At 49.3% G+C, this 24,867-nt stretch overlaps 1 protein-coding gene across 4 annotated transcripts; it reads right to left on the bottom strand.

The window, feature by feature from the left end:
• Window positions 1-3,845: 3,845 nt before the first annotated feature.
• Window positions 3,846-24,391, bottom strand: MOB3C (MOB kinase activator 3C). Of its 4 annotated transcripts, none has more exons than XM_088169756.1 (6): window positions 24,299-24,391; window positions 23,674-23,844; window positions 18,149-18,248; window positions 16,750-17,249; window positions 8,623-8,825; window positions 3,846-5,446 (listed from the first exon to the last, which is right to left on the bottom strand). In XM_088169756.1, the coding sequence occupies exons 4-6, from the start codon at window positions 17,165-17,167 to the stop codon at window positions 5,417-5,419; spliced, it is 651 nt and encodes a 216-aa protein (XP_088025882.1). In that variant the 5' UTR covers window positions 17,168-17,249; window positions 18,149-18,248; window positions 23,674-23,844; window positions 24,299-24,391; the 3' UTR covers window positions 3,846-5,416. The 4 variants fall into 4 exon arrangements, with proteins under 4 accessions (XP_088025882.1, XP_088025883.1, XP_014727511.1 ...); XM_088169757.1 differs by having other exon boundaries at window positions 23,674-23,837; window positions 24,299-24,378; XM_014872025.2 differs by lacking the exon at window positions 18,149-18,248.
• Between the last annotated feature and the right edge of the window lie 476 nt (window positions 24,392-24,867).

The raw sequence follows: 24,867 nt of genomic DNA, 5'->3' as shown, positions 1-24,867 counted from the left end.
TCTCAGCAGCAGCAGTGACTTCTACCAGTCCAGACTGCATTTCATCCTCGACAGTTCCTCACTGGACAAAAGGAACTGAGATCTGGTGATCTTATACGTGGTGTTTTGATGATATATTCCTATTAGAATGAACAGGGCAAAGCTGTCTCATTCCCTTGGGTTCCCTGGGATATCACCCAGATGAGTAACAACCTCTTGGGGCAATTTTTTTTGGATGCTGGAGTTTTATCCCATGACACTGTACCTGCCACATCTCTCTGAGCTGTCCAGAGGTTTAGGCAGTATTTGTACATATACCATGTTGTCCAGGGATGACCAACAATACAGAAAGTCCATTTGGTAAGTGAGGGTTGATAACTTCATCCTACCCAAGTGGGTTCCACAGATGTGAGAGATGCTGCTGAACAAATGATCAGCACAAAAGAGGGAGGCTCTCAGTCTTCTTTTTCTTGCTTGTGCAGGAGAAGAAGATTCTTTAATCCTCCTATTGCTATGGGCTTGTTACAAGATAGTGTAATATAAAAGTGTCTGTGAGTTTAATGAATTTGTAAGTCATAGCACAAAAAGGGTGTCTTGGGGAGAAGATTGTTGTCACTGCTGGAAGCAGAAGTGGGAAGATGATTTTCCCTCTGGGAGGTGACATTTTCAAATGCAGAATTCCGGTTTTGTCTCATGTTCCTGATCTATTTAGGTATTTATTTTTGCATCAGAGAGCAGTAATACCCAGCAGATTGCTGCAGGAGGATTACCCAAATGGCAGTGAAGCTTCTCCTTCTAACACAGGCTGAAGAGTTGTACAAGTCGAAGAATCCTGAAAATATGGACCCTCTCTCCTTATGATTATTGTTCCTGGCAGCAGATTGTTAAACGCATTCCACCACTTGCTAAATATGGAGTAACCTGTGTCCAGCAGAGAGCACCTGGACTCTGCTCTTCTGTAAGAAAAGCCCTACAATCCAGGATTCCTACAAAGTCCTAAAATTCCTTCAGGTTTTCTGCAAAACACATGATTCGGGAGAACGAGTGCCAAATACATTTAAAAGCATCCATTGTGGAGCTGCTGTACTCACTTAGTACCCAATGGGGATTGCCTGAATTATCCCAGTTCTCCTCCTTGCTGCTGAGGAACCTGTGGCTGGCCCCATTGGTGAGCCAGTTTGGATGGGTGGAAGGTTGGGTGAGCTCAGGCATGGGGACAGACAGGAGATGATGGGGCAGTCAAAATGTGGCCAGCACTGAGTGACTATACAGGCAGTGAGTCCTGCCCTGTGGGTGTCAGGAGCAGGTGACATCACCTGGAATCCCCAATGGATAAATGTGCCTCATTGGAGATGAATGTGTTCCACTGAAACCTTCAAGAAATTTGCAGGCAGACCACACTTTTGTTTCCCTCACAGCCACCTCTACAGCAAGAAATTCTCTTGTGTGAAAGACCTCATGGTGCTGTCTTCTCCACGCAGACACGGCATTTCAAGGTCTCTTTACAACAGAAGATGCACTCTTACTTTGGGGTTTTGCTGACATTTATGAGTTGTTTGTCCTTCCCTGACCTGCATGAGGTAACATGGCTGGCCAGGCTGTGTTAGCAAAGCCATCACTCCCCAGAAAGTAAAAGTTGCACACATTCAAGAGAAGCACTCTTGTTGCTCGTTGTGAAAGTCTTTTGAGTCATGTTAACTCAGTTCCAAAAGACTGAACAAGGAATTAGCAGTGTACTAAGTGGGATTAAATTACCCAGTATTATTAACCCTTCTCATCCCTTTCTGATCCTGAGTGTATTCATGGTCATCTTCCAGCATCGACAGATTTTGAACCCTTGGAAACAACAGATTCTAATTGTCTCCTTTTTCTCTCTTCCCCAGACTTCTCTTACATTTGACAAACTTTTACCAGGAGAGGAATATCTCAGCCCAGATCGTGTCATGGTTATTGTGAGCATTTATCCAGGACTGTCCAGCCTTAGCTTGGGCAGGTTTAAACTCAGGAGCCACCAGTTAGACCCTCCACCACCAGCCCAGGTCCTGCCAGGGGTAGGTCAGCTTTGATTCCTGCCTATGCCTGGCCAAAGGCAGTTTGCTTCACTGGCTGAGCCCAAGCCCTCTCCATGGCCACATCCCTGTGGCAACTGGGACAGCAGCCATTATGTTCCACAAAGCCCTTTTTCTCCCATCCAAAGCTATTCCTAAATTCCTCAATGTCTGCAGATAGTGCCTAGCACAGTCTGTCCCGTGCCAGCCTCTGCCCGACCTGATGACCAGAACCACAGCCTTTTGTTCAGTTCCAAAGGAAATGCTGTCTACAGAAAAACAAAATCCTGGCAGTAGCACATGTGCCCTTCATCACAAGAACCAAGGAATTCTGCTTAGGGACAGATGAGTCTGAAGCACCTGGCAGGCAGCTGAGCAAATGAGTCATTTGAGGAGCTGGCACTAACAAGCGATATGTGCATGTTTGATGTATCCCAGGATTCCTGTCTGCTTTCAAATTGCTCAGGGATGTTTGTTGAGGCTCTGGGGATGTTGGAGCTTCACAGGCACACTCGAGACTCCTGAAAGGAGCCGTTTGACTCAGATACTTATCTCAGCACTTTCTGCTTCATAAATATCTCAGGCCTTAAAGTCTCCAGGCAGAGGCACTCAGATGGATGAGGACCTGGGGAGTAGTTCAATGTCTTGGAAATAAACAAAAAGACCTTTCTGGCAGTGAATGATCTCCCTGTGTCCTTTCTACACTGCTTCTAGAGTTACTGAAACACTTGTCACAGCACAATCATGAACTTTATTTCCTTGGGTAAACCAGATTAAAAAGGGAGAGAAATGAAAAAAAAACCACAATGAGACCTTTGAAATTATTTATAAATTGGGGCTTGAGATGAGCCTGTGAGTTGATCTTTCAAAAATAGTGTTTTCTGTTCCACAGGAATCTATAGGAGGTCCATGGTGTGGAAGAAATAAACAGGAAGCATTCCCAAAGCAGCAGGGTTGAAATCCTCAGGCATGGGTTTGAAGTACACTTCCCTTTTGCAATTCAAGTGAATAAATGACTTGGTGGAACTCATTGCCTCAGGACTACGGGGAGGACAAAAATAAAAGTAGGCTTCTGTGCTTCCTTTATTTATGGAAATTATTTACACCACGTCTTGCCTGACCAAGGAAGGTTAACACTTTCTCTCTGGGTAGCTGTTCACTGACTGCACCATTCTCTCGGATTTTGTTTTCCACTGTCCAAGTTGAACCTCCCAAGCTGCAAATTATTGCTGTTGATCACTGTCTCACCATCTTCCACTGCTGAGAAGAGCTTGATTTTGTCATCCTTGTACCTCAGCTGGAAGTAGCTGTAGGCTGCTCTCAGTTCATGTCTTAGACCCCACTGTTGAAACAGCTTCTCCATAATTCCCAACCTTCCCAGCTCCCAGAGGGTGCTGTGCATTGAGTCCAGCCACGCTTCACTCCTCAGGAAAGTAGAAGCTTCTTGCCAGAGCTGTTGTTGACTCGTGCCTCTGCTCCACAAACAATTTGTGCCTGCAGTTGTGATTTCTGTGAAGAGGCAGGAACTTGGATTCCACGACCTACACACCTTTGCAAAAAATAGTGAGTAAAGCTCACCACCATGAATTGCTGGGAAAATGCCTTCAGGGGAATTCTGGTGCAAAGCCTGCAGGGGGAGGATGCTGGCCAGCAACACTGGCCTCTGTTAAGCTGCTCTCAGAGATGCAAGCTGATGTCTCAGTGTGGCGTTGAGATCCATCAGTGCTGCAGCTCTCAGGGGAAAACCACTCCTCAGGTTATCCTTGTTCATTAGGCCAGGTTAATACAGATGAATCAAGGAAGAATGAAATACATCACTCTTATTAATGTTTCTTTAATTAGTAACAGAGCAAATATGTTTGGACTTTGATTATTTTACACAGACAATATTGGAATGATGTATCAGGTGGTTTTGTATCCATTTTGCTCTGTTTTATTTCCATGTGAAAATATACGTCTGGTACACAAGATTAAAAAAAATAAATTTTCACAACAAAATAAGTGCTTTGAGCACTAAAAATTCACTTGTGCACTTTAATGCTGTCCCAAAAATTTACATTTTCTATCCACATCCCCTCCCTACCCCAAAAGTGGGCAAACCCCAGACTATAAATATTATCTGTGTCAGATATAGAAAACTTTCCCAGAAAAAGAGCAGGAAACACAAACATAAAAATTCTGTGGCTCAGACAAATTGATGTTCATTCCCGCAAAACAATAAAAACTGAAAAATAAAAAAATTTTTGTCAAAATTAAAATGGCACAGGGAGCACAAAACTAATTATCAGGCACTGCAAGCTGAAGGGGAGGAAATTGTGAGACATGATACCTTTCAGGGGAGTAAAGGCACAGACCAGGTAGCAATAGTATGCTTGCAGGTCAAAAAGGTTTAAGAATCACAGAATAATATTGGGTTGGAAGGGGACCTCAAGAACAGAGTAGAGGAGATGTCTCTTATGAGTCCTTCTTCACCTGCTGTAAGGTTGGGTAATGGAAAACCAACAGTTTCTACAAACAGCATTTGCCCATTATGAGCCAAGACAACATATTAGAAAATGCTGACATGTTGAAAATGTTGTTTGCTGGCAAGAGTTTATTTTTCTTTTCACCAGTTTTTGAGACTTTCTCAGGTAGACTGTGCTGATCACACTGAATAGTGACCTAGTTCACCTCCCTCAGTCATGGGACCACTTGCCATTAGTCCAAGCAGTATTGGATGCATCTTAGAACATCATCAAGTTCCCTCTTCCAAGTGTGAAAAATCCCTTGAAGGGAAAAATGGTCCCCTTGGTAAACCATGAATTAGGGCAGAAGGAGACATTCATAGCTCATGGTTAAAAACAGCACATCAACAACTAATAATGTGAAGGCAGTGGGATGAAATGCCATCAGCTTTGCAGGGCTGATCTCAGGTGTTACCACAAACCCACTGCCTGTGGGAAAGGTAACAGGCATTACCTGGTGGCCAAGGTCACACCTGCTCACAGGGCAGGAATTGCTAACAAAATATTTGGAGATCAGTATAGCTGAGGACAAAACAAGAGGGAAGGTGGCTGAAAAATATATGTCAGACATGGGATTGAGTCTGAGGAGTGTGCAAAAGTAAACCTTTTAGAAGTAAACCAGACTTGTCTCATTCTCCAGTCAGTGGCTTTCTAAAATAGGAGCCATACAACAGAGATTGGGATCTAGTAAAAGAAGAAAAATCTGTCCAGAGGTTCTTGGAAAACTTAGGATTCAGCCTTGGCCTGAAGAGGTTCTTCTGCAGTGTTCATAGGTCAGTGAGCTGGAATGCCCAGAGCAAGTCCTGGGGAAGATGCCTCCCATCACAGGGTGTCTTGTCCCACCGGCCTCTGAATGAGCCAGCTGAGTTCATCTGCCAGAAGACTTCAGTGGCAAATTCGTTCTGTCATTTCTTTCTGCATTGAAGGGGGAGAGAAAAGAAAGGAACAGTAAGTGCAAAAGACAGGTTTGAGTAGTGTGACGTGTCAGGCAATTTGGGAGGTGTCCAAAACCAACCCAGGGAAGCGAGAAGACCGTGGGAGTCTTGGAGAGCCTTCTTCTATTTCCCATGACAGCCCTCCTGGGAACTCAGCTGCCTCAGCAGCTCCATCCTGGCACTCTCCCCGGTCTCTGTGGCACAAGGTTATTTTGGTTGTGCCCTTGCCTTGAGAGCATTCCAAAGAAAAAGCTTTGGCTGAGATGTTGAAAGATGGAGGTCCTGCTCCTGGCTCAGCCACAGAACAGCCAAACAAGGTGATGCCACTCTCAGAGCCTCTCTTTGCAGCCTTAAGGAGATGAGACATGGAGCTGCTCCCAGTTCTTGCTCCAGGAGCTGACCACGGCTCACCCAGAGGACCTGTGGTTACAGCAAGGGATCCCACAGTCACACTGCAATGCAAATGAGTGCTAATAACAGGGGCCACAGGAAACCTCCAGCAAGACCAAGCTCTGTTTAGGATTACAGACTGTTTTCTGTAGCCAGAATGGCATCATGTCAGCTACATTAGGAAGGTGTCCATCTTTCAGCTGGTGAAAGATGGTATTTGTCCTTGCCTTAAAATGCTCAACAGGTATCTCGAAAGTCCTGCAGTGGGAAAAGTGTGATTCTGGCTCACTGAGTTCATGGCTTGTGAATCTGTGTGCCCACAGGTCCCCTCACGCACTCCAGAGGAAGGTTTGCACATTAGAAGGTACAAAATCTATTCCAAAATAGACTGGAAGTAGGATTGGTCCATAGAGAAGGAAGAATGCAACTCTGAAAAAAGAAGAACTAGGAAAGGAGAATGACCCTTGAGTAACCCTATAAAAGGCCCTTTAGTTATATAACCAAGGGAGACAGAAGCAGCAAACTCTGATCTTCAGTGCTGAGAACTTTGTTTTTCAAATCCATCAGGGACAGTAGCAAAGAGAGGAATTTTCTGTAGGAGTAACATGCAAAATGACTTGAGTGCAGAACCTGGCCATCAAATGAAAAGTTGATGCTCTGTCACAAAATCACATTATAAACAGGAAATGTTTGCAAGCATCTTGGAAGGAAAAGAAGAGGGTGAGAGGACTGTGCACATCCTCTTGCAACAGCATTACGCCCACCCCCACTAGCACAACACCAGGCACAAAAGCAGCCACGAACAGGAGGGACTGCAGTGACCCTCAGGGGGCTGGTAAGTCACCAGTGAGCTCCTCAGACCAGCCCCAAATGTCCAAGGCATTCCTCACACTCAGGAAATCCACACAGTAGGCAGCTGGACCCCTGCCAGTGCTGCAGCCCAGCACCACGAGCTGTCCTTGTCAAGGAAGCAAGTGCATGGCTTCTCTCCAGCCCCATGTTCCTTCATTTACTGAGAGAATGAATCACTGCCTTTTGCTAGTTCTGCTGTACAAAGGATCTCATTCTCAGTTCCCAAGATTTGCTGCTAAGAAATCACATCCCACAGAAGCATGACAAAAGGGAAATTGAAGCAGCAAAGGGAGATTCAGCCAGGGGAAAGCTTAGAAGTCTGTCACTGGATTCATGGGGACTAACTAAATGCAAGGTCAGGACAGCTGTCTGGGCTGGTTGCAGGACACTCTCAAAGACCCCTAAAGCAACTCACTGCCTGAGGGAAGGAGGCCCTCCCTCCTCCCTGGTCCTTCCTCTCAACCCTGTGGTTGGGTCTGCTTGAGGCTTGGATGGCAGGCAATGAGACACAGATAGACCAGGGGCAAATGTGTCTCATTTCCTTGTAGTTTTACAGTGGTTGCATCACAGGGAATCTGTTCACCTGAGATTTATGCAAACCCATCAATCATTTCATGTTGCATGTGAGTCACTGGCATTGAAAGTCTATTTAACAAAGTCAGCCTCTGCTTTGGCTCCCAGGTGTTAATTATTTACATTAGCAAGCAGCAGTCCAAGGGGATGACACTATTATGGACTGTAAAGCAATGCTGAATAGGTTTGTCATGAGGTACACTGACAGAGGACAGAGTGATGCTGAGCTGCCATTTTCTGGAGCTGAGGGCCATTGTGATGTGTTACATTTGGATTCTACAAAATAATTAAAGTCGATACTGTTGTCATTCAAGTCTCCCCTCATTCGATCATCATCTCTCCATCCCCCTAAATCATGATTAGAGCAGACAAGCAGAAAATTGACTGAGACAAATAAAAGCAGAGGAGTAAAGTGCTCAGCATTTAGGTGCAGGGGCATCTCCCCCACCTCCAGATCCTAAGTAAACTGCTGGGACTCTTCTTGGCTCTTTCTCCCATTATATCCTCTTGGTCTTCCCTGACTCTCTGCTGCTGGATATGTCCTTTTCTGCAACCCAGCTCTTATCACAGCATGCAAACTACTGGGTTTCCCATTAATTCTTTCCCCACTGCAAGATGTCCTCCCTAGGTCAGACTACACTCAACCTTGTCTGTGACAAACTTGCTTCTCCTACAAAACCAACTATGTGCATTTTTTAGTTTATGAGCCCTGGACTGTCTGCTTCCCTCAAATCCTGCTGTTGTCAAGGACTCTCACCTCCTGCCTGGCTAATTGCTTCCCAAGGGAAGCTGTAGGGAAACTGGGAGATCCTATGAGGCCTCTCCAGCATGGCCTTGACAGCTATTGTCTGAAGCTGTGTCCTATTGGGGCTTGACTTCTCTGCAGCCTCAGTGTAATTCACACTAGGATCTCAAGCAGGGAATGCTAGAAAAAAAACTGTGAAGAGACTTTGGCTTAAATCTGACTCCTGAAAGTCATGTGGGCACAAGTGGCTGGAAACACTTTGATGTGCAAATTGCTTTAGAGCTACCAAGTCACTATGGGACACTACCCTGTGGTGGCCCTAAGGGTACTGAAGATCAATTCACAGACATGACAACAGAGACAAAGGTTAAGAAAGGATCAATGGTTTCCTTGGTGCTGCTGGGAATTTTGCTCTCAGAGCACTAAGTCTGATGGTCCCAGGACAGAAAACATGACTGTGAATCTGAGGGAGGGTGGCCACAAGAGTCCAGAGAGGGTCAGCACTGCTTGGAGTCCAGCCCCAACCCAAACCTACCAGTGCTGTGTCCAGCCCACACCACTCACCCTCCACCTTCCCATGCCAGGGACATCCTTACCAAAGGCTCCAGCTCCCGGTGGTCAATGAGGCTGAACTCCCTGATGAAATAGTAAAAGTGCTTGTAGCAGGTGTTGACATGAGCCTCAGCACCCATGTTGATGATGCTGTCAAAGTGGTGGATGTAGACATGGACAAAGACACGGAAGAGGCGCGTGAGGATCTTGGTGCAAACTTGCTGGAACTGCTTGGGGAAGGGAACACCTGCAAAGCAGAAGCAAATTGGAACATTTGAACATTTCCACACAAAAAAGTACACTGCTATCACAAGGAAAAACTCAGGGTGTGATACCATCAGTGCCAGCAACCTTTGGGTAAATCTCTAAAGGAAACATGGCTTTGAAACACTAAACTTTTTTGTGGTTGTTTTTTATTTTTTGTGAGCAGGAGAATGAAACAACTGATATTTGTTTTCCTGAGGCTTCTTCCTCTCCCCAGAGCAATTCAATGCAAATACACAAGGAACAAAATAAAAACCTTCCTTCCCACGGTTGTACCAGCCTCCTCCCTTAGCTTCTTATTAATGCAGCACATAACCTCTTGAAAATCCTTGCAAACAAACTCTGCTCAACCACAGCCAGCTCACGCATTTTGTGCACAGGAAAGCATCAGCAAATCTCTTAGCTAAAAAATTAAAAACGGTAATTTTATCTTTGAATCTTTCTCACCAGCCTTGCTAGGCAATTAAAACTGTTTTTTTCCCAAAGGCTCCTGGCAGTTTTGTTTCCCAGCAGCAGTGCCGAGCCCCTCTCCTCCGTGGGTGGCAAACACAAAGGTTCCATCCTTCCAACATCACGTGTGGAGCCTTTGCAATTGCCAGGGTTGGGCAGGTGTTGCGTTTGGAACTCATAGAAGAAAATTGTATTTGGTCTAAGGCAGAGTCACCCTGAGCACAGCCCAGTCTCCCTTTCCTGCATGCAGAGTGTTGGAGCAGAGGGCAGGGCTGAAGCATGTGTGCTCATGCCACATCTGGATGTCCCAGCCAGCACTTGGAGAAGGACACAGATCTTGGCTCAGCATCACACAGAGAGGTGGTTTCGAGACTGATTCGTGGCCACTACTCTGCATAACCACGAGCACACTTCAGCCCCAGGGCTGCTCCTGCAGCAGGGACCTCAGCATGATCTGTTTCACTGCCAGCTCTGACAGATTTCATTAGGACTTTTCAGGAAAGGTGTTCACATCTGGCAAAGTAAAACCAGGCTGTCCCTATGCCAACACCTTAGAGATGTGACTGGAGATCTGCTTCTGCCCAGCACCCTTAGCTACAGAGCCCTCCTTGCTGGTCTGACACAGGCAGGGATCAGAGACCTCTCCAGGTTCCCCCGCAGTCAGAAGCACTTTGTCAATGGCTTCATTTGAGCTTTCTGCACTGAGTGAGGATGTGCTGAGCAAATAAAAGCTGGAATCACCCAGCTGGGGACTCAGACATGCCCCTGCAGACCAGCTTTGAAGAACTGGTTAAGAAACATTTTTTTAAATAAAGCTCATCATAGCAAATGATTGCTGGTGAATGACATTTCTGGGCAGTGACTGGGGAATACACACTGTTCTGGACAGGCTGTCATCTCCCTGGAACCAGAGGCAGCTGGGTTCTCAGCAAGTGCCCAGGAGCAGGCAGGAAAGCATTTGCTGCCTTCAGTTTGTCACCCATCCCAGTCACCAATTGCCTCCCCAGTCAAAGCAGACAGCAAGGGAGAAATCTGACCTGACCATCACTGGGAATTTATTGCCAAACTGCAAAGAGTGACGGAAAGCAGCAACTTTCAACCCAGTCCTGAGCTGAGAAGGAAATAAGCTCAGAGAGTGAACAGCAGATCAAACAGATCTCAGGCTGCCAGGGCTGATAGCATCTACGGTGCAGATCCTGCTGTCAGATGGGCCACCTCCAGACATGGCAGATGGTGACAAGTGGTTTTCCACAGCTTTTGTCCTGAGGTTAGTCAGGAATTGTCTTGTCTTATACATCTGTCACCAGTAAGTCCTCATGGACCTGCTGGCAGCTGAGAGACTTAGAGAAGAGACACTTCCAGCTACATTCTGGGTTCTCCAAAAGCAGCTTTTGAACAGGGAACAGAGATTTAGTTTAAATCACAGAATCAAAGAATAGTTTGAGTTACAAAGAATCTTTAAAGGTTAGCTAATTAAAATCTCATGGTTATCAGCAACTATGGGAGTTGTTGAACTCCTAAACCTAATGATGTATGGGAAGACACCACCAGGCTGCCAGGACCTCCAAGCTCACTTCTGGCCTACTCTACCACTGTGTTTCCCATGAACCTGGAGCATGGGAAGCTCCCGGGAGCTGAGGCTGAGCTGCCCTTCTTTGTGTCCATCACCAGGTGTCAGTGTGTGGCCGTCCCCTCCAGGCAGGCCAGGCTGCAGTGGTGGCTGCCTGTCACTAATGGATTTCTACAGGTCCCTAGTCAGGACTCACCCCTCACTACGGTCCTTTGGGACTACTCAGGTAGCAACATCCCTCTTGCTTGCACACCTGCCCAAGGAGGCACAGCAGGGTCCTGCTCCCCGTGCTGCAGCCACGTCTGTCTCCTGGCCAGGACCTCCATACAGGCTAGAGATGCTTAACTGGACCCTGCATCTGGCACAGGGCTCTGTGCCAGCTGATCAAAGCACTTCCCCTCGGGAAGGAAGCAGGGCGGATATCTGATATGCAGATTGCCTCTGCCAGCAGTGGTGCCTCGCTGCTGATCTCCAGTGACCTGCAAAGAAACCCACAGCAGCCCCAGCAGGACTGGCCATGCTGCTGGGGAGCTGGAGAAACACCCCATCCCCTTGCTCAGAGCTGAAAAAAAGGGCTCTGCAGTGAAGGCTGCATCTGAGAGCAGGAGAAGGATCCGGCATAAACGCGGCTTGTCCTGGGTCAGCGGATGTCCAGCAGACAACACATGTGATATCCTCTGCAGCACGTCAGGGTACACAGCCAGGACAGGCTGTGCCTCCTCCCTGCAGCCAGCCAGCACGTCCCAGCCAGGGGACAGCCGTTGGGCAGGGATCTCTGGCCGCAGGTGCCTCTCCTGCCCTGCAGGTGTTCAGATGTACCCTGAGCACTGGCCAAGCTCGCTGCCATCCCACCAGAGCTGCTGGGAGGGTTCACTGCAACAGCAACTGCAGTGATGGGGGCATTCCCCACGCGTGGAGGGGGACAGCTGCTCCCCACAGGGCTCCCACCTCCCTGCAGGGCTGGGCCAGGCACAGCCAGCACAGAAACCCCATCAGTGGCCAGTGCACTGGTAAATGGCATTTGGTTGTGGGACACTGGTGGCCCTTGCTTAGGGGACTTGCTCCATATCAAGGGTGGCACATCGTGGCACAAACCATGGACAGCAGCAGATGGATGAGACAGAGGGATGAGTCTGGGAAGACAGGCCCTGCATGGCTGAGATGTCCCCTTAGCAGAAATACAGCAGGCCAGGGGAAAGTCAGGATGGGCCTCCAGGTTTGACAAACCACCCCAACAGGGTGATGCCTCTAGGGTTTGCTTCACCCTCCCCAGCCCTGCACATCTGCAGGGACCAAAAATCACCATCCTAGATCATCTCATTGATGGTGGTCTAACTGCCCCAGGGGGACAGCAAAAAACCCACCAAGGCTGATTTAAAAGCACTGAAATTACCTTTACATTTAATTCCCTGGTGCTCACCATCCAGCAACCTTGGAGAAAGGAGCAGCAAGCCCAGAGTCTGGCAGGCAGCAGCCACCCTCTGACTCTTCTTGCATGGTGTTTAGTTTAAATATTAGGAAGAATTTCTGCTCCAAGCTAAGGCAAAAAGCTCTAAGTACAGCAGGTACAATTTCACTCCAAGCAGAGTGACTCACAGCCCTGAAATGAATTGGCACCTTTAGTTTGTCTTGGACGTTTTTGCTTGAAAATCCCAAGATATGATTTAAAGCTCCAAGGAATCTGTTTTCCCCACTCTGTGCTGATTGCTTCAAAACATAAGGAAACCATGTGTAAAAGGAAATGAAAATGACAGGTAACAAAGTGCCTGTGCTTACGGTAAAGGACTGCCAGAGGGTCCTGGATCTTTCCTGCCATCTCCTATCCCCAATACTTGTACACCAGCCAATTTAAATTTTTCACGATGAATCAGTACTGGGAAGCTATTTTGCTTCTTGGCAATTGTATTTTTTCCTCTGCAAATGCAGCAATTCAGTGAACTTCGTGATGAATTGTTGTTGTTATTTCTCAATTTCATTTTGGCCACTGTGGTGTTCAGTGATTCATTTTTCCTAAAAATAAGTCTTTAAAGCCCTGTTTAAAACTAATGGCATGATGGCAGCTGCAAGCTGGCATGGTATTAATTTTGGAAGAAAAAAAGCAGGGGAAAAAAACCAAATCATGTAAAAAAAGAGCCAGCTGAGAGAACACCAAAAATTACCTGAATTCTGAACATTTTTCTCCTGCTGTTATGGCAAGAAAGTATCAGATAGTTTCACACCAGGTTTTCTCTGTTTTTTATAATTGTTTCGGGACTACGCTTGAATGACACGCTTGAGTTTTGGAAAGCTTTCCAAGAACTGTTCTAAAACCTCCTGTGGCCGGTGCTCTGTCAAGCCACAGGCAAATCTGGCAGAGAGCACGGAGTGTTTCCAGGCTGGGGCTGCTTCAAACCCTGTGTCTGCACTCATTTAACAACAGGCAGGTTTCAGCAGCCACCATGGTGCTGATGGAGGACACCTGGCCTTGTGCAGCCAGCAGCCTGGTGCTGGGCTGACCAGTGCTGACACAGCCATGGAGCCTGGAAACTCATCCAACCATCCTTCCTCCTCAGCACAGCACTGCCCAGCAGCACTCCCTGAGACCAGGCACCACAGGGCAGAACGATTACTGGGAGGAGAGGACATTTTCCAGGTGATAATCTGTTCATGTGGCCACTCACTGAATAAATCTACTGATATAAATTTTACCAGCTGATGAAAGTACACCTGCAGAATCATTTATTCTTCTCCCTGCATGGGAAAAATGCTTGCTCCCCATTTAAATGTATTTTTCAGGACAACTACATTAGCTGGAAGAGTGGAAACAAAGCACTAGCACACACCAAATGATATGGGTTGTCTGGGAAAGCTGCTGCTTCTGTAGATTTATAGTCATCAGGCTGGCACACTGATGCCATGCAGGGATTTGTCTCATATTAACTGGCTGACAAACAGGCTCCCACTCCAGAGACAGGATTAGACAGTGGGATGGAGCCCTGCAGGTAGATTTCCCTGGGCATGGGAAAGACACAGAATCTCCCCCAAACCTTGCTGTGGTATGCAGAGAGCTTGGCAGTCCCCCCAGACCTGCTAATAATCTCCACCATAATAGGGATTTTCTACTGGTGCCATGCGAGGGCTGCAGTCCTGCTGGTTAACTCTGCCAGGTCACAAACTGTCTGCTGGTGTTGGGCTCCCTTCCTGCCACGTCAGATGCCAGCTGTCCCTCTGGCCTCACTGCAGAGCTGCCAAGAGCTCTGCATCACTCAGCTTGGCTAAACCAAAGGTGTTTGTCACCCTGCTCCCCCCTCCCACCTCTGACATGTGCTGAAGGAGAAGATGCTTTGATGTACAAATCAGCCCAGCTCTGCTCTGGTCACTGGAGCTGTGACCATTTACCCCAGCCAAGGTCTCCCCTGTGATGCCTAAGGACCCTGTGAATCCACAAGTCAGTGAACCATCTCTGCTCATTTCTAGCTAAGTCTCTCACCCTGGGGTGAAAGCTTTCCCCCTCTGACCCACGAGATTCCTCTCAATTGCCAGGAGCCTACCAGCAAGCCCAGCTGAACCACGTGCTGCTTCAGGCTCTGTAGCTCTTGGGTGGAGGAGGATGCTGAGGTTAGCCTGCAGCAATGTTTGTGAGTTTGGGGAACACTTGCTGCTTCTAAGAAAAGAAAAAAATCTGTTTTGTCTGCCGTCAGGAGGCCTTAGTCAGGAAAATCTTTGTGCTGGGGCAGCTTTACTGCACATGGCAAAGAGGGGCCAGAAAGGAAGGCTGAGATGCACAAAGCTCATGAAACACCTGCTGAGATAGTGGGCAGCTGTGCCCAGGACCTCTCCAGCACAAGCAGGAATGAAACAAACCTTCATGCTAAATCCCATCTCTTCTGCACACATCCAAGAGTCCCACCACAACTCCAAAGTATGACATTTGTACTTTCCCCTCCTTAAAACAGCTCACCATCTCCTCTGTGTCCTCTCATGCCCTATTCCCCTTGTCCTGGGTCTTTTTCCAAGGGCTTGTTCTTTAGGAGGGAGGTTAAACACCTCTGTTTGGTCACCCTGGACACTGTCTCTGTCCCAAATCCTGGCCAGCCTTCTCTGTTGTCCCTTCAGCCAAACACTCCATCTTCTGAAATGCCAGCGCTGCCAAGCAATTACCCAGTGAACAAGACAGGCCAGTGAAAGGCAGATAACTGGGGACACACTGATGACAAAGTGCCACCAACTCCCTCCCCCTGCCTCGCCCAACAGCCTTTTACGTGTTTTAGAGTGCAACCTCAGCCCGAGCTCCCTTTCACTTGCGTGAGGCCAAAACCACCGAGACAGGCTGACACAGGGCCTGAAGTCGCTCAGGGGACACAAGGGTCTCCACAACAAAAGGGTTTGGAAAAAGGGACCCCAGGAACAGCCTTGGAAGAGAAAAAAAAAGGATTTGACCCATGTTCACCTACATCATACTGGATCTCACCCAGAACTGCCCCCAAACTGAAACGAAAGGAGAAGTGGAAACCAGAGGCATCAGCCATCCCTCCCCGCATCAGGATGTGCTACAACTCAGAGGGAGAAGTGCCAGAAATTAAGTGAAAACCACCAGGACCATGACTGTATTAGACTTTTGCACCTCAGAGAGATATGGGAGAGCAGAGGGTGCTGCAATGTCCCTCCCATGGCTGCCTGCTTTTTGAGGTGTTAATACCCCCTGTACACCTTTACTCCTCAGAGCAGCATCAAACAGCATCACCAAATCCCATCTAATAGGCATGAAATTGGATCAGGACACTCCTTTCTGTCTCACTCCTCAGCAGCAGCAAGTCTGTGCAGCCAGAATGAACAGAGACTTTGCTGTCCCCAGCAGAGCTAGGCTCAGAGTACAACTACATGTACAGCACAGCCAAATGGGGCTACAACAGTGAGTAATACCAGTAATCCCACACAGACTTCATTTTTCTTCAATGTTTCTCAGCATATTGATGAAAATCTTCATCATAAGCTGCACTGATTTCATATAGCTCTGTCTGCTTGGCAAACAAAAAAGGTCAAGCAGACTTACAAAGCTGTGCCTTCCCCCCTGCCAAAACTCCTTAAATATTTTTTTTACAGTCAAGTAGCTTCATGCTTATCTGAAAAACAACCTTTCCAAGGCATGACCTGAGACTCTGGAAGCCCCATCAACTCCAACCCCTGAACTCATCTCCCCAAATGACAAAAAGCAGCTAAGCAGCAGCTAATATCAGCCTTGGCAGCTGCTGAGCATTGCAGGTCAACAGCAGACGGGTTAGTTTAAAAGCTGTGTTGCCTTTGGCAGATGCTGCAAGCTCCTAAGGCCAAACTTTTTGAAGAGGTGCATTATACACCCTGGGCCTTGGCAGTGTCAAGGCCACATCCTAGAGACAGGCATCTCTGCTCAAGCAGTGCCTCAGCTATATAGCAAGATGTGAGTTATAATCAGGGCTGAGATTGAAAGGGGCTGAGGAGTGAAGCAGCAAGGGTTGGATCTTGGGACCATGAACCTACATGGAAAAGCAGAAAGAAATTTACTTGATTAGTTGAGAGAAAAGCAGGGATGTCATGACCACCTCTAACCAGCCCTGCAGCTTAACCTCTTGAGAAAAGGAAAGGAAGCTAATAACCTACCAGCCTTCATTTCTCACAAGCACAGAATAAGTTCAAGCACAGAAAAGGAGACCATTGTGATCCACATCCCCTAGTAGTAGGATGAGAAATCCCAAACTCAGTTTGGAGCTAAAGGGTGTGGGACAGACAATGAGAAACACCTGGAAGGGGAAATGCCACGATACTTTGAATGGCACAGTTCATCAATACCAACCCCGAGGTGCACCAGCAGCTTGGGAACCTGCAGCACTTACAAGCCAAGCTTTCCTGCGTGGAACCAGAGCACACTCACCTATCCTGGTGGGGAAGATGTCCTCATTGTTAATGAGCATCTCAATCCAGTCCATCAGCATGCACATGTACTGGGGGGCCGACAGCTTGGTCGGCTTCTTGTACTTGCTGTCATCCTGCCACCTGTACTCGTACTTGAGCCCCCCGGACATGATGGGGCAGCTCCTCTCGGTGCAGTACTCGGACATGGTGCCGTAGATGAGGTTGATGCGGTTGAAGAAGTCCACCACGTGCACGGCGATCCAGTCGTTGATGCTCTCGCCAGGAGGCAGCTGCACCACTGCCTTCAGGTCCAGCCCAGACTTGAGGGAGGCCTGGGCTTTCTTGTACAGCTCAAAGCGCTGCGTGCCCGGCTCAAACTTCTTTCGGGGACGGAACGTTTTGTCTTTGTTGAAGACTTGCTTGAGACACAGGGCCATTGTGGGCAGGGCCAGCCAGGGTGAGGGCAGAGGCTCAGAGCAACATGAAACCCAGGGCTGGGGTCTTCAGGGATGGAGGTTTCTGGGAGGGGAAACAGACACATTTCAGTCACACGTGAAGACAGCCGCATGTGTGGACACACTTGAAGGGGTTTGCACCAGGATGCTGGCTGGCCCCACTGCTCTGACAGCACATGGGGACACAGATTTGGAGTGAGCTGCTGGTCTCTTCACACCCACCAGGCTGACCTGGAGCAGCTGCTGCCAGCTCACACAGCAGCTCCTGGCACTGGAGAGGGAAAGCCCTGCCACCGTGCCCCATGCAAGGCTTGATGGCAGACAGAGTCCTTCCTCCCTCCTGAGCACCCAGGAGCTCACCAGGCTCCAGCCAACCTCTCCCCTCCAGGCTTTTACCAACAAGTGCTGCAATAAAGTGAGAGCCATGATATCAGCAGACCTCACCAGTTCGGGCAGTCCCACTCTGGTGGCCTTTTCCTCTCCTGGCAAAGGGGAAGCATCTCTTTCCCAGGCACTTCTCTGTACAAATAACCCCTGACCCTGCAGCAGCGGCTGGCAAGTGAGGCCCCGGGGACCGCGCTGCGATCGCAGCTGGCTGCTGGTTCACACAGCCCTAGAGCCAGCATCAATGGGAAAACGGGGGATTATTTTTGTTGCTCTGCCTGGTGTGTTTGTCCCGAAGAACAAAACCCACATCCGAAGAAGGGAAGCGCAGCCCAGCACAGCAGAACAACATTGCCAGGATGCCGCCAGCTCTCCCAGCATGCACACAATGCACACGGCAGTGCTGGAGCTGATGCTCTGGGTGACTCCAGGGCTCAGCAAAGTGCTGAGCTCACCCCTTCCTGCCCAAGATTAGCAGCACAGATGAGGGCTGTATTTTCCTTTTCCTCCCTGAAATCCAGTGGAAATCCCATCCACCCAAAGCTGTCCTGGACGGGCTGAAATTGTGCATTTTGTTACCTGAATTAATCACCAGTGGTGTTAATGTGAGACCAAGGCCTCCTTGTGTTAAATGCCTTGCTGAGGCTTAGGGAAGAGAAAGTATTCCAACAGCCTCCCCCTAATGGGAAGAGACAGAGAAGCAGTTAAAGTTAAGAAAAAGGAAGGAAAATATTTATGGAAAAGGGAAGTTACTGACCTAAAGTCACAAGTAGGAGGGAATAGTGCAAACCTTGGATGAACATTCATCATTAAAAACTCAACTTTAGCCAAAAGCTTGCTATTTAAATTCTGTTTTCTAAACTCAATCCTGAGCCTGAGGCAGGTCCTATTTTGTGATCAGCTAAACATCTCTCAAGTGAAACCCTCTGCTCCCCTTAAGGCTCACCCCGGGGTTGTCACTGGGAGGCAGTTGGACCTAGAGATCATCCCAATACCTGCAGGATCTGCCTGGCAGGGACTCCTGCACTGCAGCCAACACGTGTAAAACCCTGTCATGGATGCACACCCTGGTGTGGGTGGGAAACCCAGCACAAATGCCATTAGTGCACAACCACAGCCTTTCCCACAGGCTGGAGCCAGAGCTTTGCCACTCTTACACAGCTCACAGCACAGTGAAACCCCATCATGCTCTGCTGCACCCAGGGACAAAAAAACGTGTGTTTTTAGGTGCTTTCTGCCCCACAGAGAGAGTCACAGCCATCACACAATGTTATGCAGTATGACTTCAACACCACGGTATCTGCATACCTTCCCCATCTCATGTGGCTGGGTGGGATTTTAGTTGCCACATCCCCATCACCCTCATCTATTGCTTCAGGGCAATGACTGGGGGATGTTTCTTGGATGCTTTTTCTTCCTCTGCTCCAACCATGGCAAAGAACTTGTTTCCCACTAAAAAAAAAGAGCATGATTTCTCCAAAATGCCAGCCAGTGAAGCCAGCATGATGGTATGACTCCTCTCTGTCCCTTGAGAATGGCCTGTGCTGCAGCAGTCCTTATGGATCTTGTGGGAGGCCAGGGGACTCTGGGCACAGTGAGGCCCTAAAGAAAAGCCCTAATCCAGGACTTCCTGAATTCCACATATTCAAGCATATCCTGTTGATAACACCTCTCAAAAAAGCCTTCTGGGGAGTTTGCTAACACATAATGCCTTCAAGAATATGTCTGCATATATTCATATATATTTATATATAACTACTGCAACAGGGATCCTAATTTAGAAATGTAGGAAGTGCTGGGATACCCTCAGGATGAGGAACCCAGCAAGCTTTGCCCATAGTGCAAAGTAGGAACGGTGGGGCTGAGCAGCCTGGCCCTGCATCCAAGTTTTCCTGGAATTTCGGCAAGGGAACTCATGCCAACAGACATTTCTCTATGTCACCATCTCTGCTGGCCTTGGCTCCATCTGCTCTGCTTCAGGAGCTGTTGCTGTTTGTAGACTCTTCCATGCAGAGACTGAGTTGTTCCATGGTGATGAGCAGCCACACTGGCAGATGACATCCCATCAAACATGTCACTTGCAGGGGCTGACAGCTGTGAAATCAGTTCTCTTTTAGTGCCTCACACTGCAAGTCCTCCTCAAATATTCACTGACTGGGAAATAAACATCTCATCTGCTGAAGCCAGACCTGTAACTCATCTACAACTCCATCCCTGCATCATCCACAGCTGGATCTCTGTGCTACCCTGCAAGCTGCTCTCACTCATTAGGCAGGTGGAAATGTGCTTCGTGGTTCAGCACCATCTGAATAAAACATCAGTTCAAAAAAAAAAAAAAAAAAGGAGCAACAAAACTGCTAAACATCTGCCAGGTGTTTTCCTACCATGTATCTGTTTGAGTGGGAATGGAGAGTAAAACCCATTGCTGCACAAATGCTCAGAGCTGACCTGTCCCTGAGCCTGCAGAGGACACCAGCACAGCACTGCAGCCTCTCTGCCTCCCAGGCAGTGGTTTTCTTTTCAGGATCCTCATCATCACCACTACCAAAACACCAAGTCATTAAAAGACCTTGTTAATCTTTACTGGAGAAAAATGTTATCCACAAATTACATTTAACACGAAGCCAAAAATACATCCTGGGATTTATGACCTGAAGAAGCAGAGAAGGGCACTGCACCAAAGAACACATTGGTTCTCTACCTCCCTTCAGAGTTTTCAGTGCCCAGAGAGATCCATGCAGAGGAAAGAGAGGGGGCAGTGGTGGCCAGGATCAAGATATGAGATCCCAGCTCTGGCCCTTGCAAATGGGGCACTGAGGTGAGATGCACCAGCTTGGAACAAACAGACTTTGCAAAGTCACCAATGTCTCAGATTCCCCTCAGGCAGAGACTCAGCACTCATCTGTTTTCTGGGAAGAAAAGCAAAATCCTTTGCGAAGGGACCTGGACACATCCTGAGTCTAAAAGTGTAAAGCCTTGCTGTAAAAGGGCCTCAGCCAATGCAAAATCAGATTTTCCCAGTTTCCACTTTAATGCGTCCAACCCGACCGGTGCTCTTGAATCATTGACCAAGAATTTGGGGCAGATCCATGTAAAGAGATGGAAAATGGGAGATCTTCCAAGGTTTATGGTGCAAAGTTCAGCTGAGTCTGATGTTCAGGGCTGTCGTGTTCCTAGAAATCATGTTGTGGTCCACTCGGGCTTGGGGTGGAGCAGGAGACGCGTCCAAGTCCTAATCGCTGCTCACACTGCCTGTTTTGGGAAATCCTAAGGGTGGAATGCCATCCAACAAGCTCAGACAGCAACTTCCTACAACATGACCCTGCAGGTCCCACCCCAGCCGGCACAGGCAGAGCCATGGCCCCAGCCTGCAGCTCTCTGCCCTCAGTTCCCACATGCAAAACCAAAGCTTTTCCAAGAGGAACCTTGGCAAAGCCTGCAAACCTTTTCCGCACACCACAGCTCCCATTACGGGGTGGTGCTGGTTCTCCAGGGGTCCACAAATCCCTTTCTGAAGCATCTGCAGACCCCCAAATCAAACCTCATCCTATGCTTGGGAGTGGACAAGGAGTGAAGCAGGTGGAGCTGGAGACTTGCTCTGCTGTCACCCTGTGTCCCCACAGAGGATGGCTGTAAGAGGATGAATGAAGCTTCTGGGAGGAAAGAGACTGACATTTGCCATGGGACATCCATGCCATGGTGTCCTCAGCGTTCACCCCCCATCCACACTCCCAAAATAGCCTTGGCTTTGAGAAGCTTGGCCACAAACCCAGTGGCCACAAATCCCATCCCTGTCCATGAAGGCTGCTGGGCTTCAGTCCTGCGTCGGATTTTAAAAGCAGCAGCAGAAGCAAAACTCAGTGGGGTTTAGCAAGAACAAAAAAGCACAGGGTTAAGCTGTGCAAGGACAAGGCAGAACCACTGTTGGGGAGGTAGCAGGCACAGACATGTGAAAAACTGATGTCCCAGATTGCTGGCAAGTCCAGAGACGAAAGGAAATGAACTGGAAGGGAGGGATGCAAGTTCAGGGTCAGACTTACTCGCTAATTTCAGGTTTGAGGATTGGTTTTTTTTATCTAAACTAGCCTTCTTTCTTTCTTTCTTTTTCTATAATTTCAAAACCATAGAGGAGCACAACAAGGCAAAGGCTTTGTTGTAAATTAAAACAACTCTGAAAGGTCTGCTTAGAAATCACAAAATAAAAGGGAAGAGCAGGCAGAGCTGTGGGAGAGTAGCTTCCTTCTCACAGTTCTGCAGGCTTGGGGGCAAGGACACCAAGGGAAACCTCTGGTTTTGACCCCGAATAAGCTTTAGTCAGAAACCCAGCAGGAAGAATCAGACAGATGCACTGCCAGTCTCCAGGATGGTGGTGACAGTGCTGGTCCCTGGCTCTCTGCCTCAGTGTCCCCAGTTTCAAAACTGATCTCCCTCCCCAGCCTCCCTTTATAATAAGGGCTGCAACAGCAAAGGCTTCAGGGGAAAAAGTGCTTTGCATGTGTCTCTGGGAAGCACTAACAACCACGAAGGGTGAGGAGAGAGGAAGCTCTGATACCAGCACCTCCCATAGCTCCAGTGCCAAGTGCATCCTCCCTGGATCCATCCCGAGACAGTGACACACTGGCAGAAGCATCTGCCTGCAAACTGCTGTGTTAGCAGCAACTCCAACCCTCATGGGCAGTGTGAGCACTGGGGAGCACAACAAGGGGTCCAGCACTGTGGGCAACCTGAGGGAGACTCCAGCTCCCACTGCTTTGGGAAGAGGGCAAGGAGGCAGAGCACAAACCTGCCCAGCTCCAGGCACCTTAGAGAAAAGTGTAGGGTAATTACCACCAGCTCTGCACATCCCCCACGGGCTTCTCTGGGGCATCTTGCCTTTGGGGCACTCAGATATCTACGGCTTCTCTGCTTTAGGGGATTCCCTTCTCCCCACCATAGGCAGTGTAAAAGTCCCACCCAGCCCCATCCCAGATGGAGGAGGAGGAGGACAGCATCAGCTCAGCCACCATGTGCCAGAGCCCTGAGACAGACAGACAGCCTCCAGATGGACAGTCAGCCCAGAAACCTGCTGGCCCCAGCTGGCTTTTCACTGCTCTAGGAAGCCTCGCTGCCTGGCTGAGGAGTTAGCAGCCCTGTCTCTGAGCTTCCCTTCAAGCCCCAAAGAAGTCCAGATGCACTCTGGCCTTCAGCCTGTCCTAGAGCATCTCTGCAACCAGGGCTGTTTCTTGCGACTCATGCCCCACAGACTTCTCCCAAGCAGCCCTGAGCTGCAGACACTGCAGCCTGGACCCAGGGAGGGACTGTGGGCAAATGGTGCTTCCAGGGAAAGGAGCATATTCCCTCTTTTTACAAGCCTTTCCAGTCTTGTAATCATCTAAGGAAGGGGGGCTGCAGAAGGAGGGTGCTGGGGAGCAGAGCCCTGGGGCACTGGCCCCTCTCCCTCTGTGCTTCCTGCTGGAGCCAAGCCCCAGCTGGGCTGTCCGTGAGAAACGGGGTTATTGGCCGCTCATCCCAAATATAACTTAAACGACAGAGAATTCCAGGAAATAAGCCAAGACAAAATGCAGGGAGGGGGATCAAGGCCCAGCACATGGGCTGGGGGAGCTTCAGAGAAGCCCTGGGCTCTCAGCAGCATCTCCCTGCTGCCAAACCTTCCTTGTGCAAACTCCCCTGGTGCTGCAGAGACCCATGAGAGCATCCATGAGCACAAATCCCTGGAACAGAGCAGGACTCAGACCCTCACACTCCAGCTGGGGACAGCTGCCAGCGGGAAGCTGTGCTGGTGTTTCCCCCAACTCACATGGTGCTTGGAAATCCCCAGCTCGTGAGAAACGGACCTGGATGGCTTCCAGGAACAGGACTGCTTACACCGCCCTGCAGATGTCCCCTGCTGTCCCCTGGCTCTGTCTGCTCCTTGCCCTGCCTCCCTGCCACACCACCAGCAGGGCAGCAGCTCTCTTGCCCAAAGGCACCAAAAAAGTTTTTCCCGGATCACACAAGGCACCTGCAAGCAGGAAAGCAAAGCAGCATCTCTCCAGGTTAGAGGCAGCATGTCCCGCTCCTTTTACGTGTGATACCCAGTGGGGCTGGGGGCTTTTTGGGGGTACCTCATTCCTGGGAACTGAGATCTCACTGCTGCTACCAGAAACTTGCTGTGAGCCCTGAAAAGAAGTGTCCAATGGCCTCAGTGGTGTCCAACAGCTCTGGTTCAGTCCCAAGGGTGATCACTCTGTTGTCAGAGCCGTAATTCCAAACACCGGGAGCTCCAGGCCTGCGAGCTCAAGGAAGAAGACGACAGGAGATAAGCCAGCTGCGGAAAACCCATCTCCACCCTTGCTCTCACCCAGTTCCCCCGCCCACAGCTTTCCACCCTCCCTCCGACACCGGCAAAGCCGCTGCAGGGGCTGTCCCGTTCGGGGAAACGCGTGTGCTGCCTTCCCCTGCCTATCCCCCTGCCCCCGAGGGTCCCCCCTTCCCTGTACACCGCCGATCATTCGCATATATTCCCTGCCCAGCATCCCCAAAACTGGGGATCCCTGGTATTTACACACTGGCTGCTGAGCTGAGACACCCCAGAGGAAGGGGAAGAGCCTTCTGCAGGCGTCCATAGCCCGAGTGAAGAAGTGTTCTTTTCTAGGCTAATGCCAACCCAGGTCTTGGCTATCTCGTGCTGAAAGGCACCCCAGGAGCATCCTCAGGAGAGTGGTGCCCTTTTTACCCCGCAGGACTCACCTCATCCCCCGGCACGGCGGCTTCCAGTCTCAAATAAATCCCCCCGGTACACTTTCTGCTCTTATTCAGGGAAAAGGGGGGGGGGGGGGGGGGGGGGGGCGGGACGAGGGGGGGAACAAAACAAAAACAAAAATAAACTCCCAACAAATTAAAAATATACAAAGTCCAAGCCAGGGTCTCTTTCAGGACTATCGGGGATGGCAGCAGCAGCGGCGGCACGGAGAACTGCCTCGCTCCAGCGCTCACGGGGGTTTCGTTAGAGAAACCGGGGCCGAGGGTTTTTCTCCGGTCAGTGATGTCACATCCTGACCCCGCCGGCAGCTCCAGCTGTCCCTGGAAAACCCGCCTGGAAGTGGGGCTGCCAGCCCCCACCATCCGCAGGCTGATGGGTGGGCACTCACTGGCTCAGACCCGCACCATTCCTGGATGCTGAGATCCTTCCTGGCGTGCAGCCCCGTGCCGCTGGCTGGCTCCGGCTTTCACAGGACAGCAGGGAGCTGTCGAAAGGAGACGAAATCCCAGAGTGTTTTCCCCTCCTCCCCCCATCTTTTCACAGTTCCTCTCCCTTC

Source organism: Sturnus vulgaris, chromosome 9 (genome assembly GCF_052056855.1).
Source record: "Sturnus vulgaris isolate bStuVul1 chromosome 9, bStuVul1.hap1, whole genome shotgun sequence".
NCBI classification, from domain to species: Eukaryota; Metazoa; Chordata; class Aves; order Passeriformes; family Sturnidae; genus Sturnus; species Sturnus vulgaris.
This window is presented reverse-complemented; position numbering and strand designations above follow the sequence as displayed.